The sequence below is a fragment of the Ranitomeya imitator genome, chromosome 8 (assembly GCF_032444005.1).
Source record: "Ranitomeya imitator isolate aRanImi1 chromosome 8, aRanImi1.pri, whole genome shotgun sequence".
NCBI lineage: Eukaryota > Metazoa > Chordata > Amphibia > Anura > Dendrobatidae > Ranitomeya > Ranitomeya imitator.
Window position 1 is genome coordinate 136881189 of NC_091289.1, and position 20016 is coordinate 136901204.

At 42.8% G+C, this 20016-nt stretch overlaps 1 protein-coding gene across 4 annotated transcripts in view; it reads right to left on the bottom strand.

The window, feature by feature from the left end:
* LOC138647975 (uncharacterized oxidoreductase YtbE-like) overlaps nucleotides 1-20016 on the bottom strand; it is a 171408-nt gene that overhangs the window by 67546 nt on the left and 83846 nt on the right. For all 4 annotated transcript variants that reach the window (XM_069737394.1, XM_069737396.1, XM_069737398.1 and 1 more), the window contains one exon: nucleotides 10693-10784. In XM_069737394.1, coding sequence (XP_069593495.1) covers nucleotides 10693-10784 — 92 coding nt within the window. The remainder of the gene's footprint in view (nucleotides 1-10692; nucleotides 10785-20016) is intronic.

Genomic DNA, 20016 nt, shown 5'->3' on the forward strand with positions numbered 1-20016 from the left:
TCTGTGGGGGGCTGTGCTCTGTGGAGTGGCAGCACTCTGTTTTGGGGCGGCAGCGCTCTGTGGTGTGGCGGCGGCGGGGTTCTGTGCTGTGTGGGGGCTCTGCCGGCATTTCGTCAAAGCCTGGAGGCCCCCCGAAGCTCTGTTGCTACGATGCAGTGGCTTCCGGGAAAATGGCTGCCAGGGGCGGCACATGCTCAGATTTAGATCTCGGCAACGAGGCCACCGCATTGCAGCAACGGAGCTGCGGGGGCCTCCGGCTTTGATGAAATGCCGGCGGAGCCCCCCACGCAGCACGGAGCCCCCCACGCAGCACAGAGCCCCGCCAGTGCCGCACCACAGAGCACCGCCACCGCCGCACCAGCCTGGGAAGGGAGGATGCATCGGGACCACCACCACCGGGACCGCCACCACTGGATTTGTAAGTATAGTCTGCCCATAAGACGCACCCCCATTTCCCCCCCAAAAATTGGGGGAAAAACGTGCGTCTTGTGGTCCGAAAAACATGGTACCTATGCGTTTCAAAGCAGTTGTTGCCCCTTCTTTAGGCAAAACTTTTATATATATGCACATACACAAATCACCATAAGGTGTTTGCACAACATTGGGCTTTGAGCTACATGTCCAGCTATAGGTGTTCCATTGACTTCACACCACTGTTCTCAAAGACTATCACTTTTGAAGCTGAAGATGGAAATGGAGGCTAGGTTAGAGGTCTATCCTCTTCAGTGATGAGCCCTGCTTTTGTCTTGGATGCAATGATAGCCAGAGATTGGTCTGGAGACTACACAGGCAAAGAGACAAAGAGGCCCTCATGAAGGAAGGTGAAAATGTCCCAGGAGCTGTTTTTCAACACGATAATGCCAGGCTATATTGCTTGTGCTACTGAAAGCAGCCTGCCTGACCTAAACGTGATAAAATGGACTGCAGCGTCTGCGGACTTCTCTCCAATGGAGCACATCTGTGAGGTGATTGGTTGGCAATTGTAAAAGGAGCTGCCAGCAGCGGACCTTGATAATTTGCAATCCCAAGAGTATTCAGCATGGCAGAACATTCCTCAGACGACCATTATTAACCTCATTGTTTGCTGCTAAGCTGTGAAAGTGCGGGGATTTCTACAAGTGGCTCTCATACTCAATGCTGAATAAATTGAGATGCTTTGAAAACATGCTTCCATTTTTCCAACATCTGCATGTCATTAACAAGTCTAATAATTTTTCTAATTTTTTTTTAAATACTTCCACATATTCTCCTTCTTGGTGTCGCAAATTCACTGTTGATGAGTATATATCGTGAGGTCTACACCCTTCTCCAAGCTTGTTATTCACACATTCAAAGTGTGAAATGTGATTTTAAGCCATAGAAAATAATAATGTACTGAATCAAAACCGAGTTTCTGGGAGCCGAACGCCTTTGCAGGACACACACATCCACATTAGCAATTCATAGCACAACGCTTGCAAAAAAATGATGTTAAGGGACAACTGGGTCATTCTTCTCTCCATTCACAGGCTCTCCTGACATGCTTTGTCCTTTGTAGAAGCCACTTCATTCTGAAATTGAAAAGTCTCCTCCATCCACCCTGGAGCCACAAAATAAAACTCCAGAACAGTTTGTCCCCATCAGTAGCCCAAAAAAAAGAGCGCACAATAAGTTGAGAGGCTTGGACAGGCTGCGAGGGAGACAACTGGATGACAAGTTTGGAAAGATGAAGACAACCAAGCGGATTAGGGGGAGGAAAAACAGAAATGAGGGGGAAAAGAGAAAGGAGTGGGAAAAGAGAGCGCGTTCCCACAGAGAGGGAGCACACAATGCAGGGTAGGAAAAATACATTCACTCAAAGCTTTCACCCGGTGCGGGCAACAAAAGAATGACTGTGGTTACATATATAGTATACATTGTGCTGGTGTTTACGTGATCTCATGACACTATTCACCAGGTTTAGCTCATAGTCTTCCATAGCACAAATCATAACAATGACCAAGGTCAGAGGCACATCAAGTAACTAAGTGCTGCGGCTAGAAAAATGGCCAACCCTACACTCTCCATTTAATACATTTCCTGCTTTCCTGTGGATCATGTCAGCTGATAAAATAAGGCAGCAATCCATCTTATTGGTGGTGCCTTCAACTCTTTTGCATAGTTCTTTCCTTAAAGGGAATTTAGCAGCAGGATTTCACCCCAAATATATTTATATACACATATAGGGTCTTTCAAAGTCAAGTCCAGCAATACCGTTACATGGCCAGTCCATTCCTCTGTTAATGAGAAATTAGAGTTTGAATTGATTTGCAAATTAGGTTGAAGATCTACTGAAGATCTAAAGCCGGTCACTCTATTACTATTATTATCTACTCTGTAGCCCTATTCCCCACCTAGCGCCACATCCTCTTACTGATGGCTCCTTTACCTGAAGTCACAAAGCATAGAGGCTGTTAGTGAAGCAGGAGGAGGTGGTGCTGGGAGAGGAGTAGAGCTGGAGTGACGGAGGCTTCAGATCTACCATAGCTCTTCAGCCTCATTTGCATATCAATTCAAACGCTGAATGAAAAAAAAGAATACCAATAACAATGGACCATTAAAGGGAACCTGTCAGGTCATATAACACTATTAACCTACAAATATAGGGTTAATCTGCAGGTTAATAACTTTATGAAGGTGTTGGGATGCTGTGCTGAAAGTGCTGCACCTAGTGGAAAATTACCTTTATTTCTCCTGGGAGCAGCTGGACAGTCCAGCTCCAGACACAGCTCCCAGTACTGGCACAAGTCCCTAACTCTAACTCATTACAGGGGTGCCCTGTCTATGATTTCAATCAATTTTAACCATAAATGGGTCCATACTTGTAACTAATTATTATTTTTAAAACAAGTTCTTTTACAATGCTTAACCCTAGATATCACAGTCATTCCGCTAGAGAGGATATCATGTCAGAGCCCAAGTTTGTAGATATCACGAGTCGGTCTGGACAAAAGAGAAGAAGAAGAGTTTCTGGAAATGACCAGGAAATTACAGCTTGGATTGATGAAGCACACTGTACAATTATACAAGATGTAAGATTGTTTTTTCAGTTTACAATTCTAATAGAATCGCGTCTGAAGTCTGAAACTTGCTTCGTGTCTAAGATAGATTTCAAAAATCGACAATATTAGATACAATTCCAACTGGTGTATTTTATCCCTAATGTTAACTTACTAAGTAAATATTATTAGGGAAAGTAATTCATTTTGCTGGTTTATGATTCACTCAGGTATCTAATAGGTTAAACATCTGCTGGAGAGGAAGAAGTGGACGCTGAAGTATCTCCTGTATCTTCTATATGCCTCAGATGTCTCTCCAAAGGGTTGACCCATCTCACATCCTTTACCACATCATTACCTACCACCAAAAAGGAAGACTGCTATCCTAAATTATTGCAACTTCTAAACTTCTCACATGCTGCTTCTATGCTCTGTAATGCTTTTGTTGGATCATCAGACTTGCTCTTTGAGGATCTTTCAAAAAATGTTTCAGTCTAGATCACGCAAAGTTATTATTGCCCTCTACTCCTCTTTGGTCAGACCTCATCTGGAATACTGTGTCCAGTTTTGGGCACCACATTTTAAAAAAGACATCAACAAACTGGAGCAAGTTCAGAGTAGAGCGACCAGAATGGTGACCGGTCTGCAAACCATATCCTATGAGGAACGGTTACAGGATTTGGTAATGTTTAGCTTGCAAAAAAGAAGACTGAGAGGAGACTTAACAGCTGTCTACAAATATCTGTCACATTGTAGAAGGATCGTCTTTATTCTCATTTGCACAAGGAAAGACTAGAAGCAATGGGATGAAACTGAATGGGAGGAGACACATATTAGATATTAGAAAAAACTTTTTGACAGTCAGGGTGATTAATGAGTGAAACAGGCTGCCACAAGAGGTGGTGGAAGTTTTAATACAGAGGCTGGACAGACATCTGTCTGGGATGATTTAGTGAATCCTGCTTTGAGCAGGGGGTTGGACCAGATGACCCAGGAGGTCCCTTCCAACTCTACCATTCTATGATTCTATAATTCTATGAATTTGTGCTGGACACACGATGTAATAGTAGCTGCAGAGAGGAATACAACTCTTTTTTATATATTTTGCTTCTTCATTGAGGAGATATTAGCAAAGTATTTGGCACCTAAGAAGTTAACTCTAGTTAAGTCTAGGTGGGTGTTATCAGATAGTTTTTACTGGGGGTGTGTACTTCGTCAACCTTATGAGTTGTTATCTGGTAATGCCCACTTGCCTTAAAACTTAATTCATTAGGTAACAAATATTTGATTGCAAATATCTTCTCAACAGAGAGGCGAAATAAAAAAAAAAGTTTTAGGATGATCCCTCTACTATCTTCCTATAAATGTGTCACTGCTATATACTGTTAAATGTTGTGCCCGACCGGGCAGAGCTGCTCCAGATCATGGTCTACACTAACCACAGCACCTGGCTAAGAAGCATAAGTCACTTATGATAAGTGAGTATTCAGTTACACTCTATGCTTCCCTTAGCACATCCCAGAAATGCGTTTGACTTTTTTGCTGCAGCATCACACTGTTTACTCATGTGCAGTCTGTGATCTTTTAGTATACCCAACTCTTTTTCACACATGCTGTTGCTTAGTTCTATTCCTCAGACTCTGTAGATGTAACTTTGGTTTTTCTTGCCCAGATGTAGAATCTTGTATTTCTCTGTTAAATACCATTCTATTAGTCGCTGCCCATTGTTCAAGCTTAGCTAGATCCTTCTGAATCCTAATCTGTCTTCCCTAGTGTTTAATTCATATATAAATGAGGAGGCTACAGTGCACCCTTAGACTGGCCAAGAGTTTGGTGCACCCTTATGTCTCCTCGTTTGCATATTAGAGCCCTTCCCCTGCTTCTAATAAACGGTAGTCACTTCCCAGTGCGAGAACTGTCTGGATACTGCTGGCGTGTGTGCACATTCCCCTCACTGTCTCCTTTTTTCTGGCGCCACTCGCTGGGTGTTCTAGTGCAGCGTGGCATTAGAAGAAAAGAGATAGGGAGGAGAACATGCCTGTAGATAGTGATTGCTCTGGGAAGCGAGCACGGTTAATCAGAAGTGGAGGAAGAGTCCCAAAATTCAAATAAGGAGACAAGGGTGCACCGAAGCCCCCTCATTTACATATGAATTTAAAGTTATTTTCTCAGGCACTGTACCAGTAGCAGGTATAGTGCTTGTATGGTTGTTATAGAGGCTAAGTCCCCTACAACACTATATAGGCCATTTAATATGCATTTTGATGGACTCCCTTTAAGGGTGCCCTGTGGTAACAAATACCCTCCAATAAGGTTAACTATAATAAAGGCCAGAGTGCTGGATACACATAATGTCTAACCTCAAGTGTGCGGCTTTAATCCACAAGTTAAATAGTTTGTCACAGCATGGAAACTCCCATTACTAGGTAAAAATAAACACATTCGTATGGAGACTCCTCCCTTGTCCTATCATACTGGTGTACTGACAGGGTTATCTTCGGTGCCCATAGAGCACAAGATGATCTGGCTTGCCTCGGTTCACAACACGCCCTCTCCATTCTAGAGTGTGTGCCTCCAACAGTGCCGACATATCTGTCATACGATGACTGGTGTGTCATGGTTACATTTAGCGGAGGGACGTGAAAGGTTGTAGACGCAACCGGGTAAATGACATAATAATGGGGCTGTTGGCAGAAGAGTACAAGAGTAAAATCTGTGTACTGGATCAGTCAAAGAGTGTGAAGAAGAAATGTGCTGCCAAAATAACGCGAAAGGCATAGAATTCACATCTGGAGAAAAAAAAACTGCACAATCCGAATATCTTGAGAGACCAATGGATCAAGGGTATGTTAACCGGACCGCTCGTCCAAGAGGCAGTAATGATATACCAATAGAGGGGGGGCTAATTATATGTAGTGGTAATTATAAGTAGTGGGGTTTGATTAGGAGGAGGAGCGGGTGAGGAGAGGGAACCCAAATAGATCACTAATACCCGCAATTTATATGGACAAAAGACCCCTGAGACAGACTAGAACAAAGCCAGTTTAGCAGCCAGAATCCCACCAACTGGCTTTCAGATAGGGACTTCATGAGTAAGGTAACTTAAGAAGAGAAATTCATCATCTGCCACACCCAATGGGTGATATATAATGCCATGTGCTCATATGGCCTCGAATATGTGGGGAAAACATGAAGTGAGGACAGTATCACGTTGGTGATATCACACAAAAGGGGACACACTCCTTGTTAGACAAATAAATCTGATACACGGGGAGGCTGTTTATTTATATCCCAGATGGATGTGCTGATTTACTTCCTTTTCCTTCTCTTTTGTCATATCAGTTTAGAGAGGAGGTTATCTACATAGACTATAAGGGATATCCAGGGCCTCCTTACAGACAGTCAACATAGATTTGGGGTGTCACATTCTAAAGGGATTCCTGGGGATTATTAGATAATCTCTGCCCCTTCTACTTGTTTCTCGGCAGTGATGCTCTGTGACATGATAGTACATAGTAGAATCGCGTCCACCGGCAGGAGCGGTCAGTGGAGCAAGGAAGAACAGACAGGTAGTTATCAACTATTTACAGATAAGTTTTTTGCTCCGTAGGGATAAAAGAAAACAGTCCTGGATAATCCTTTTAACATTTATGTGCTGAACTGGTCTGTACTAAACCTCACACAACATCTGCGGGTAAAGGACAGATCAGACAACAGTCAACATTGGTATTGTTCTGGCAGATGTAATCTACCAATATCGTCTATTCGGAGAGGATACATGATTACGGGGTGTAGGGGGCACGCAGATGAACTTTACAAGTTGTTGTCCAATGATCTCACTGTTGGGTAATTAGAAAGGAATTTGCAGAAATAATAACATGCGGAAAACAGCCAGGAGCAGCCAACATTAAACATTTCTTTCCCAGTAATACGGAAAGCTGGTCATTTCCTGCTTCGTATCTTTAGTACACGTTGTCTCAACTAACGACAATGGTGTGAAAACAATGAATTGGCTAGGGCTCAAGGAAAATGGGGACTCTCCTATAACAAGAGGAGTTAGAGGAAGATTGCCGTCATCAGGAGAGGCCAGGAAAAACTGGAAGACCTGAAAGGGAAACCTAGTTCTGTAGAAAACTCCCAAACTCCCGTATAATTACAAAACAGGAAATCCATCATATTCCAGGACATTGAGCCACAAAAAGTCCTAAAACATTTCATAAACACATCCCTGAAGTATATCCGCTGAAGACAATGTCATCATCATCTTAGCAAGAACTCCCAATGAGAAATTTTGCCTCCTCACCATGAACTTGAACTTTTTTTAGTTCAGTTCTTATCATTTTGAAACCTTTTGGTTCACTAAGGAACTTTTTTACCTTTAACATCCAAAACAATTCAATGTATATATAAAAAAGAGCATTTGAGAAGAAAGATACAATAAAAATAACAGAAATTCACAGGAAAAGGTTGGCTCTTCTATAGCGTTCAAACCCAGCAGAGACTTGAGGTCTGCCCGACTCTGATATTCAAGTTCAAAGAGACTGAGACTTTAACACTTCTTGTCATTCCCAGTATTGGCGGAGGACAGAACTGCTCAGGCAACAGCAACAGAATAATGGCAGTGGCCGGGAACTACATATCCACCCCCTATTGATTTGAATAGGGGATGGATATGCCGTACCCAGCTATGAACTATGTTGTGCAGCTCCGCAACTGAGCAGTGTGCCGCTGGCACTGTTGACCTAAGTATAGGCCATGAATGTTAAAGTCCTGGACAACCCCCTTTAAGGCCCCTATACACATGGCTAAAGTCATCCACACTTGCAAATATTGTCGGAATCAGCCAACAGTCTAATGTTATTTATTTAATGTGCTTAGCACCATCATACAGTATTCCACAGAGCTTAACAGACATCATCTTCACTGTCCTCATTCGGACAGTTCCCTATCTTTGGATTCTGGGAGGAACCCAACATACTGAGAGAACATGCAAACTTCTTGCAGACGTTGTCCTTGGTGGGATTTGAACTCAGGACCCCAGTGCTGCAAGGCTACAGTGCTAACCATTGAGCCACTGTGCTGACCAATGCCCCATATGATGTTTAGGGAGAGAAGGATCTGGAGTATGTGATTTTTAATAGCTGATCTTTTTGTTCTCTTGGTGATAAGAGGACTCCTAGAACCTAGAAGATGTAGCCGTCGTCAAAACTTTCTTTTGGCCTACAGCTATCTAATGAATATGATGGGTTTCAGGTTCCAATTGGCCCACTATTGTTTGACAAGAGATAATCAGTGCCAATATTCCCGGCTAGATGCTCATCTCCTGTCACGACTCTGTTGTCAACAGTCTCAGATAAATCCACCATACGCCTTTGCAAACAACAACCATCAACCACCATCTCCAATCATGCAACATGAAGCTAACTCTGAGAGCTCGCCAGGGCCCAGAATATATATAAGAGAGGGGAGTGGCCAACAGTGAACAGCTGAGAGCCTTAATGTGGAAAAGCTTCCATGAGTTCTCAACAGAGCAGATTAACCCCTGCACTACTAAAAGATACCTGCACTGTTTAATATGAAGGTGACGTGTTTCTAAACAGTGCAGGGGTAGGAGAAATCAGATGCTGCAGTTTTCTGGCTCCGTGTACAGTACTTAAAGAAACCCTGATTTTGTAATGTAAAGCAAAACAGTGTCTGTAATGACACGATAATACAGATCACATCAAAACTTTTGGTGGAAAAATCCGCTTTGTGGTTCTTCTTTAATCACCTTATGAAATTGTTTGCTGATTAGATTTGGGTACACAGGGGCTGGACTGTACACCGGGTCTTCTCCTTCCTGTCTGTGATTCCCCAGCCCCTGAGTCTGCCTCTGGACTATGAATGACCTGCTATTTGAAATCTCAGCAGTGACATGTCATTCATAGACAGGAGGCAGGTGGAGGGGCTGGGAAATCACAGACAGGAAGGAGAAGACCCAGTGCACAGTCCGGCCCCTGTGCACCCAAAATCTGATTAGCAGAAAACTACAAATGGTGATTAAAGAAGCACAACACAGCAATATTCTTTATCAAAGATATCAATTTTAATCTGTGTTACAGCACCATCACAGCCATGGCTTTACTTTACATTTCAAAATCGTGCTGACAGATTATTTTTACAATGCATTGCAAATGGGATGATCCGCAACCAAATTATTGTCAGATAGCTTTATTCTAAAGGAATACAAATATTCTATTAAAACATTCTATAGGTGTAGGCTTTCTTATTTACCTGTATGTAAAGTTCAGAGGCCAGGTCATCTTGTCATGTGGTCCCTTCATTCAAATTATCTGTTCTGTTCCACTGTTCTTTCAAGGCTTGTAAATAGGTGGGGAGCTGTTTTTGGGCTTGTTGCCCCTATTGTTTTAGGAGTCAATATACACGTTGTGGTCTAATTGCCCTTGTTTGTGTACACTGCAGCAAAAATACACCATCTGATGAACTCTGCCTTTCCCTTTTCTTTCCAAGAGAGAGACTGATCAGTCTAGCTGATGGGTGAGGAACAGTCAGCGGGAAGGGATGTATTATTATAATTTATTATGCTTTTCTTATATAGCGCTATCCTATTCCGCAGCGCTTTACATATATTATCATAGATATCCCTAATGGGGCTCACAATCTAAATTCCCTATCAGTATGTCTTTGGAATATGGGAGGAAATCGGAGAACCCAGAGGAAACCCAGGCAAACACAGGAGAACAAACAAACTCCTTAGGCTAGTTTCACACTAGCGTTTACCTGATCCGCGGCGGGCTGCGGACTTCCTCCGTGAAGCCCCGCCCTCGGCCGCACCTCCACCGCTAGCTCCGCCTACTTTTGCATGCGGCCTGCGTACCTATCTTTAACATTAGGCATTAGGTATGCAGGTCGTGCGGCTGTATGCGGATGCTGCCGCATGCGTCGTTTTGACGATGCGTAAAAAAAAATGCTACAGGCTGCGTCCTACGCTGGTCGCCGCATCGTCAAAACGACGCATGCGGCAGCATCCGCATACAGCCGCACGACCTGCGTACCTAATGTTAAAGATAGGTACGCAGGTCGCATGCGGGCCACATGCAGAAGTAGGCAGAGCTAGCGGCGGAGGTGCGGCCGAGGGCGGGGCTTCACGGAGGAAGTCCGCAGCCCGCTGCAGATCAGGTAAACGCTAATGTGAAACTGGCCTTATTTAACAGATGTTGTCCTTGGTAGGATTTGAACCCAGAACCACAGTGCTGCAAGGCTGCTGTGCTAACCACTGGGTCACCGTGCTGCCCCTGTATCTTTGTAACTATTGTGGTCTTCGCTGGCCTGATTTCAACTATGTTTTTTTGTTGCATTTTTAAAACTCCAACATTTCAGAAGATACAAGTTTGTGATAAGGAAGATCGTCTCCGTCACAGGTTCCCTTTAACAAATCAGGATTTAATCTTCATTGTAAAAAAAAAAATCAAACTTTACATATTTTGAGGGACTACTTGACAAAAAAAAGTGCTGAAAAAATACCTTTCAGTTTAGTAAATTTTAATGCAGTGAATGAAAGTGAACAAATTAAAAAAAAAAAAACTAGTTAATGTAACTGGAAAAAAAATTAGAAAAAAAGGATACTGCTGTATAATATATGCAATATAATAATTATTATTTTTATTTTCTTTACCTGGTTGAGGTGAGGAACCACATCACAATCTTCCTTCAGCTGCTCCAAATGATGAATTAGAAAGTTGCTAACTCCAATCGAGCGACAGACGCCTGGCAACAGAATGGGGTATTTATGTCAGATTGTATTATTGAACAGTACAGTCCATCCATTGTAAAGATTTGTAGGTGTCCTGTATAAGTTTAAAGTTAAACTTTTGGTGGATAACCATCCAATGTGATGCTAAATCTGAGACACAACCCCTAGAAAAGCTAAATCTAAGACACAACTCCTAGAAAAGCGAAATCTGAGACACAACTCCTATAAAAGCTAAATCTGAGACCCAACCCCTAGAAAAGCTAAATCTGAGACACAACTCCTAGAAAAGCTAAATCTGAGACACAACTCCTATAAAAGCTAAATCTGAGACCCAACCCCTAGAAAAGCTAAATCTGAGACACAACCCCTAGAAAAGCTAAATCTGGGACACAACTCCTAGAAAAGCTAAATCTGAGACACAACCCCTAGAAAAGCTAAATCTAAGACACAACCCCTAGAAAAGCTAAATCTGAGACATAGCTCCTAGTAAAGCTAAATCTGAGACACAACCCCTAGAAAAGCTAAATCTGAGACACAACTCCTAGAAAAGCTAAATCTGAGACACAACTCCTATAAAAGCTAAATCTGAGACCCAACCCCTAGAAAAGCTAAATCTGAGACACAACCCCTAGAAAAGCTAAATCTAAGACACAACCCCTGGAAAAGCTAAATCTGAGAAATAGCTCCTAGGAAAGCTAAATCTGAGACACAACCCCTAGAAAAGCTAAATCTGAGACACAACTCCTATAAAAGCTAAATCTGAGACCCAACCCCTAGAAAAGCTAAATCTGAGACACAACCCCTAGAAAAGCTAAATCTGAGACACAACTCCTATAAAAGCTGAATCTGAGACCCAACCCCTAGAAAAGCTAAATCTGAGACACAACTCCTAGAAAAGCTAAATCTGAGACCCAACCCCTAGAAAAGCTAAATCTGAGACACAACCCCTAGAAAAGCTAAATCTGAGACACAACCCCTAGAAAAGCTGAATCTGAGACACAACTCCTAGAAAAGCTAAATTTGAGGCACAACTCCTAGAAAAGCTAAATCTGAGACACAACCCCTAGAAAAGCTGAATCTGAGACACAACTCCTAGAAAAGCTAAATCTGAGACACAACTCCTAGAAAAGCTAAATCTGAGACACAACTCCTAGAAAAGCTAAATCTGAGACACAACCCCTAGAAAAGCTGAATCTGAGACACAACTCCTAGAAAAGCTAAATCTGAGACACAACTCCTAGAAAAGCTAAATCTGAGACACAACTCCTAGAAAAGCTAAATCTGAGACACAACCCCTAGCAAAGCTAAATCTGAGACACAACCCCTAGAAAAGCTAAATCTGAGACACAACTCCTAGAAAAGCTAAATCTGAGACACAACCCCTAGAAAAGCTAAATCTGAGACACAACTCCTAGAAAAGCTAAATCTTTTTTTACCTATTCTTCTATTGACTTTATTTAAAAATGAAATGATATATAGGCGCTTTTTTTATATATCCATTTTTTATTTTGGAGCTTTGTCCTTGACCACATGTGACTGTATATACCCCCTCCATCCTTGGCACCTTTTTTTAATTTTTCATGTACGGTACTTATATGTTATCCATTGCTTTTATTTGTGGTTGGTCCTGAAGAAGGAGCCAGTGACTCCATTGACATTGAATCAGCAATTCTTCATCTCACCATGGCTTGTCATTTACCGTAATCAGCAGCGTGGGATACTTCCATCGCCCTTGGCTCATTTGTCCAGTTTTGTATCACCACATAGTCAACAGATTAATAAAATAACAATATTTTGTCTATTACTTCATTCTTTATATAGTAATGATGGCTGCATTCTGCATACAATCCTCATACAGGTCCCTATTACTGTAGACGGCAGATAGTCTATTCATTCACTCTCCAATATATAGTTGTTTAGGAGAAGTTTATTCTTTGCTAGATTTCATGGCCTACATCAATGTCCAGTCTACTGACCCACATGTGCTTCTGTTTCATAGAAAGATGGAGAAATCTCAGCACCAGGGCACAATCTAAAATATGGTTTACGCACCAGAGTCAAGACAGCAATGATTCAGTCTTCAAGTTGTTGATGCAATACATTTTGATCTTTAATTTCTTTCCTCTGCATACAGTCTGAAGTCTGTCATTATACCTAAACCTCTAATTATGTGTTTAGTAGAGGGTTTTCCTATTGTACACAGACTGCAGAAAATCTATTCATTATCATTCTGGGCCTTAAAGGGACACTGTCACCTGAATTTGGAGGGAACAATCTTCAGCCATGGAGGCGGGGTTTTCGGTTGTTTGATTCACCAACAACCGAAAACCCCGCCTCCATGGCTGAAGATTGTTCCCTCCAAATTCAGGTGACAGTGTCCCTTTAAACAGAACCTGTCACGAGTCAGTTGACAGGTTCCCTTTAAAGAACAGAGCAAATTTTCAGATATTTTTGCGTCTACTAGTGTTAGGAGTCGAGTTTCCTCTGCTGCACAGGGGGAATCTCGATCCGTCTCCGCTGCGGTCTCCCATTCTCCTCCAGCCGCGGTGGAGTCTGCTCAGCAGGGACGTCGATCCCAGCTTCTCGCTCAGTCTGACTCTGTGCGAAGAGTTACTGCTGCTTTTCCTGCTTCTGCCATTGAAGCCAGTGCTGGGCAGCGGCGAGTGGACGTTTCTGGATCTAAGTCCTGCTTTTCTCTGTCTGAGCATGCCCAGGGCAGGATCTCCCGTTGGAGATCAAGGGTCACATGCTCAGGTACTGCAGCACATCCCATTGGTCCTTTTGGCAGGTCCTGAAAGGGCAAAACTTCTGTAGCTGTTTCCTGTGCTGCAGCTATATAAACTGCGCATGACCGCACGGCCATGCGCTAGTATTGTCTTGTAAATATGTGTGTGTGTTGTGAGTGAAAGTCGCTCTTTAACCCCTTAATGACCGCCAATACGTCTTTTAACTGACCTGAGATATAAGAGAATAGCCTCCCCATACAGATGACAATCCAGCATCTGTCGGTTGTACACTATAGCTGACAACTTGCTGTACCAGCCACGATCAGTATTTGCACCATCTAAATCTGTTTAACCCCTTAGATGCTGCTGTCAATAGTGACTACATCATTATAAATGGTTAACAGAGTGTGGGGGCTTCTTCTTTATCCCAATTGGTGCCCTCAGATCATGATTTTGTTGTCCTGATGTTTGCCATGGCAATTCATGACCAAATAGTGGCCTTAGAGTCTGCCGGCTGTAGTAATCTGTTCAGAAGTTAGCAACATTTAGGTGGTAAAAATGCACATTTTCATTTCTGTCATACCACTTTGCATTAATTCCTGTTAAGCACCTGAAGGGTTAATAAACTACCTGACAGCAGTTTTCAATATGTTTAGGGGTGCTGTTTTTAAAATGGTATCACGTTTGTGGGTTTCCCAATATATGGGACCCCTAAAGTCACTTCAAACATGGATAAGTCCCTAAAAAAATAAATTTTGTAAATTTCTTTGAAAAAATGAAAAATTGCTGCTACATTTTTAAACCTCCTAAAATGCTAACAAAATAAAATAACATTTTACAAATGGTGCTGATGTAAAGCAGACATGTGGGAAATGTTATTTATTAATGGTTTGCTGTTGTATGACTATCTGGATTAAAGGGATAATCATTCAAATTTAGAAAATTGCTAATTTTTTAACATTTTTCTCAAATTTTTGATATTTTTTATAAATAAACACCAAAAATGTTGAACAAAATTTACCATTATCATAAAGTATAATGTGTCACGAAAAAACAATCTCAAAATCACTGGGATTTGTTGAAGCGTTGCAGAGTTATTACCACATAAAGTGACACTGGTCAGATTTCAAAAATTTGGATCGGTCACTAAGGGGTTAAATAACCCTCCCTATTGAATGATTGTTCGCGGAAGGTGTATGTTTGCTATCTAGCGCCCGACTTATCCAACAGCACGTAACACACATTACAGCTACCAATTGCTGTGTCCGCCTGTACGGCGCCGTGCGCTTGCTCTGCGCTTTCCTGACCCAAGCCTGGGTGGTTAGTGGCGTCCGTCAGTGCGGCACCGCACGCACTCTTGTGCCTTTATATTATTATTTCGTTTCCTTACACACCCAGTTGCGGTGTTGTGCCAGCAAGTGTCTAATCGGACTTCAATCCTAGTTGGGGTTGAGTTCGCTGACTTCTTGCTCGCGCTCTATGTGCGGTACCGCGGTCCTGTGACGCAACAGGATCGCTTCCTTCACACAGGGTGAAGTTAACTCGTGCGTGTATACTTTAGTACCGCCATATAGTCCGTCTTACTAGCAGCAGGGTTTTTACCTGCACGGTGGACCTCGGACTGCGAACGCACCTAGTTCCATTTCATCTTGTACTTGGTGCGTTCCGCCAGTCCCTAACAACTACTCAAAAGCTTCTTTTACACTTGCCGTGGTTTTGCGTCCCGTTTTTGCGGCCCCAACAGATTTCTATGGGGCCGCCAAAACGGGCCGCAATAGTTCCACGAGCCTGCTCGATCTTTTTCACGGCTTACGGACACGACGGAAGCTTGTTTTTGCAGTGCCCCGCGACTTCCGCTTTTGCGGAACGCCGTTTTTTTTTTCAATACTTTTTCCATTATATTGGAAACCAGAAAAAAGGAAATCCACAAGTTTTTTGCGGTCTGTTATTGCGGCAGACTGTCAAAATTACGGCAATATAGCCTGCAAAAAAAGCCCGCAAAAACGGGCCACAAAAAACACGGCAAGTGTAAAAGAAGCCATTAAATTTAGCAGCGTGGGAGCAATGGACATCCTTTTGAATTAATAGTAATTGTGAAGTGTATATGATTACAGAGCAGTTGGCTTTGGCATTCTGCATGTGTGAAAAAGGTTTTGCATGCTCCACAGTAGTAATGCACTTGGCAGGAGTATCGTTTTTCCTAAAAAAAAATGTTGGTGTGCGGCCTTGAATTAGTTATTTTATAGTGAAGCAAGTGTTGAAGGGTTATAGAAAAGATGACTGTGATCAGGATGACAGGTGTCCTATTACCCCGGCCATTCTGAGAAATGTTTGTGCAGTTTCAATGTCTTGTCGGATGCTCATATTTGTCCAGTTAGTTTAATTAAAGTTTATTTGACCGTGCGCCCCGTTGGGGGTGAGCGTCTGCTGCTACACCAGTCTGGTATGCCCCTGTCACAGTTTCAGTTTAGAAGCATCTTAAGGAAATGTCTTTAATTTGGGTTTGGGGGATAGATATTTTTCTACTCAATATTTTCGTATTAGACTTGCAACAGAGTCTGTAAGATTAGGATTAAATAAGTAAATTAAAAAGAAGCTGGGAAGGTAGAAGTCAGACTGCTATCAGCTGTATATTAGAAAGTAATTGTCCCTAATGCCATTATTATATAGTTTTTACAGGTATTACGTTCTGGATTCTTGGTCATTCGTTCATCCATTGGGCGCAGCACAGAGCGCCAGAAGGGTACTACTGACCAAGTCAGTGGACAGGTTCCTTTTAAGGAACAGAGCAAATTTTCAGATATTTTTGCGTCTACTAGTCAAAAGCTTCTTTTACACTTGATTTCTATGGGGCCGCCAAAACGGGCCGCAATAATTCCACAGAGCGCCGTACCCCGTATGGCCATGAGGGCCGTATTTATGGACATGAAAAAATATCGAGCCTGCTCGATCTTTTTCATGGCTTACGGACACGGCCCCCATTGAAAATCAATCTAAAAATCAATGGGGCCGCAAAAACGACGGAAGCTTGTTTTTGCAGTGCCCCGCAACTTCCAGTTTTGCGGAACACCGTTTTTTTTTTTCAATACATTTTCCATAGTATTGAAAACAAGAAAAAAGGTCGATCCGCAAGTTTTTAGCGGTCCATTATTGCTGCAGACTGTCAAAATTACGGCAATACAGCCTGCAAAAAAGGCCCGCAAAAACGGGCCACAAAAAAAACGGCAAGTGTAAAACAAGCCATTAAATTTAGCAGCGTGCGAGCAATGGACATCCTTTTATAATAAAGGTAAAGTCACCAATCCCTTTAATGACACGTAGTAGACAGGTAGTAGTATCTGCCAATGGCTGTCTCACCCTATATGAAACTGTGTGGATGTTTGACCGCCTGCTATCATGTTTAAGAGGTTGACTTAATATTGAATGCAGTTTGTATTGTGAAGTCTGGCTACAAACCCACAGTACGAACATACTATACACCATATATTGCCAATATACATGGTATTTCTATATAATCTACAGTAATTTTACACAGGTTCGTTTCTCACTTCTTGATCCTCAGTTCCTCAAGTTAAACAAGTGTCAAGATTTCCTTCTTTGACATCCTCATGGCAGAAGAATGCTATTACTATGCAGAAAATCTAAAAAAAAATTAAGAGGAACAATGGCACTCCTTTAGGTAGTAATGTATAATAATGTATTAATTTGTTCAGACTGGCCTACCGCCTCAATGCATTAACCTAACGATCCCTGTGTGGCCTATTTATAATAAAAAAAAAAAAAAAAAAGGTTCCTCGCATCATGTTCTCATACACTTTATGCAGTATTAGCCCTCTGTGTCTGTACTGCTACATACTGGTTCATGCAGCTTTACATGAACACCTGAGCCTTACACTATAGCTGGTCCGAATAACTAAAGCAATTGTTACCATCCACCTCTCGTGTCTCCCCTTTTCCTCATAGTCTGTAAGCTTGCGAGCAGGGTCCTCATTCCTCCTGGTATCTGTTTTGAACTGTATTTCTGTTATGCTGTAATGTCTATTGTCTGTACAAGTCCCCTCTATAATTTGTAAAGCGCTGCGGAATATGTTGGCGCTATATAAATAAAAATTATTATTATTATTATATTATTATGTATATGGATCGCCCCCAGACACAGGGCCACGAGTTCTCGGTACCGGGCCTCTCTGGTTCGGTTCTGAGGCTGTCACGGTGGCTAGACCCGGTCCGCGACCCTGCTAAGGGGCGTCCAATAAAGGTGGTACAGTCTGTCAGGGGTTCGTGACGCCACCTGTGGTGTTCGGTCAGGGTGACCGACGCTGCTGTGGGGTCCGATGGGCTGATGGAATGGCAGCTAGATGGTATACCTTCCCACAGGTGAAGTATGTCCCCAGGGCTTCCCAGTAAGGTGGATGGTGATGGTGTGAGGTGCAGGCAATAACGAGGACACAGGGTTGCAGTCTCTTTACCTATTTACTGAAGACTTCAGGATCCTCAATCCAGAGCACGTTTAACAGGGCTATCAGAGACCGGCCGGTCCGATGGGCACTTCCAGAGTTTCCCTCGCAGATGGAAATCGTTGCCCACCACTAGCGCCTGTGTGTTGTAGTCCTACCCTGCTGAGCATTTGGAATAGTCCTCACAACTGCTGTTCTCGTTCGTTCGTTCTCTACAGCTCTCTCTCGTTCTTTAGTTTCAGATGTTGCTAGTTTCTCGTCCCCCAGTATGTTTTGGCTAGGACGCACCCGTATGACGGGAAGGCCTGGAGGTCTTCCGGGACCCTAGAGACGCCCCTCTCCCACTGTTGCCCCTATGTCTTCTTAGGAAATTTAAGGTAGACAGCAAACCTATAATTAACTGTCCTGCGGAGTTTGAAGTAAGGCCTAAAGTCAGTTACTCCCGCGGTGTTCCGGCCACCAGCTACGCGCCTCAGTAGGATGTTGCCTCGGTCTCACGGCACGACTCCTACTGGTTCTCCTTTGTGCTTGATCTCGTTTACACTGTTCCACAATATCCTTCTCTTCTTGTCTCTTTCTTAGGATACCGCCAAAAGGTAGTGCAGGCACGGTTCCGTAACGTTCTGTTCTGTTTGCTAGGCACCTGCCAGGTTCCCACGCCTGACAGGGACCCCCCTGTGTCTTCTCCATGCAACACCCCCTGCCACGGGATGTTGCCTGAATCCAACCCAGTCAGCTTCTGACTAACTTTCTATCCAACCCCTAGTTTTACCAGTGTGAGGAGGGGCCCAATAAATAAAGCCTTTTGCTCCTGCTAGTGGCCGGAGTGTGAAGTGTAATGTGTGCTGGTGATACCTGGTCAGGAGAATTCCTTCAGTGCCATCAGACGTACCATCACTCCCCTTAGTGGCAAAGTGTCATACTGCAACGACCAGATCTCTGGGGCGCTGCACTCCCCCCCCCCCCCCGGTTAAATCCAGTACTCCTGGACTGGGAAGAAGAACAACAATACATAGCAGCAAAAGACATACAAAATTTTTGAAATGCTAAAACGAGTAAATAGAACAATGCTTCCCTTTATGGGAGGTGAGGACACTTGAACGTTACAAACAAGATTAAATATTTTTAAATAACATGTTGACTATAAATAACTCTCAGTACCCAGCCGGGTATTCTACCAAGTGCAAACTCTGAACAATAAGTTAACTTTTCCTTTAAGGGCGTATAAGCTGAACCCACTAAAGGCCTACTATAAAATACTATATAAATAACTCAACTTTTCTTTCCGTTCTAACTTCCCCAATGCAGGACCGCCTAGCTCCTTGGCTGGGCATACTGTCATTGTGCCGACCATCTTTGTACAGTTCTCAGGAGGACTCTCTCTCTAACCCCTACGGGTTCACTTTCAAGCTTTCCTGTCCTCAATCTTTATTAACATTATCAAACTTTATTAACTTTCAACATTATTAACGTTTCAATCTTATCTAAGGCAACATGTCAACATTCCCTTTAAGAGGGAACCAAGTGTCTAGAAAATAGTGCAGATTCTCTCTGTCTGCAAGTCCACTGAAAGCAAGACCTTCTGCGTCTTGTCCAGAAGCATTATCTTCGCAAAGTCTTCTTTCTTTTTTTTTTAATTTAAATAGATTTTTATTAACAATATAAAAAAAAGGAGAACAACAGAATGCCATTTACATTGCATTATATCAGATACACATTTTCTTACTTTAATAAACCCCAACATTACCCCAACTACCCCCCTCCCCCATAAGACAGCTCAGTCTCAATCTCCACCCCACCGAGGCATTATCTGCCTCTTGTAATTTATCCTCTTCCAGGTCTTAGGAAACACGACGCCTATACTCCTCAATCCAAATCAAGCCAAGGAGACCATATTTTATTAAAGAGTTCTATTTTCCCCCTTTTACTGTACACCCCCTTTTCCAATTTTAGACCATGTTGAACATATTGGAGAAATTCCCTTCTCACAGGTGGTTCCGCGTTTATCCAGTTTCGTGCTATTACTTTCCTGGCCATGTAGAGTAGCCTAGCAATTGCAATCT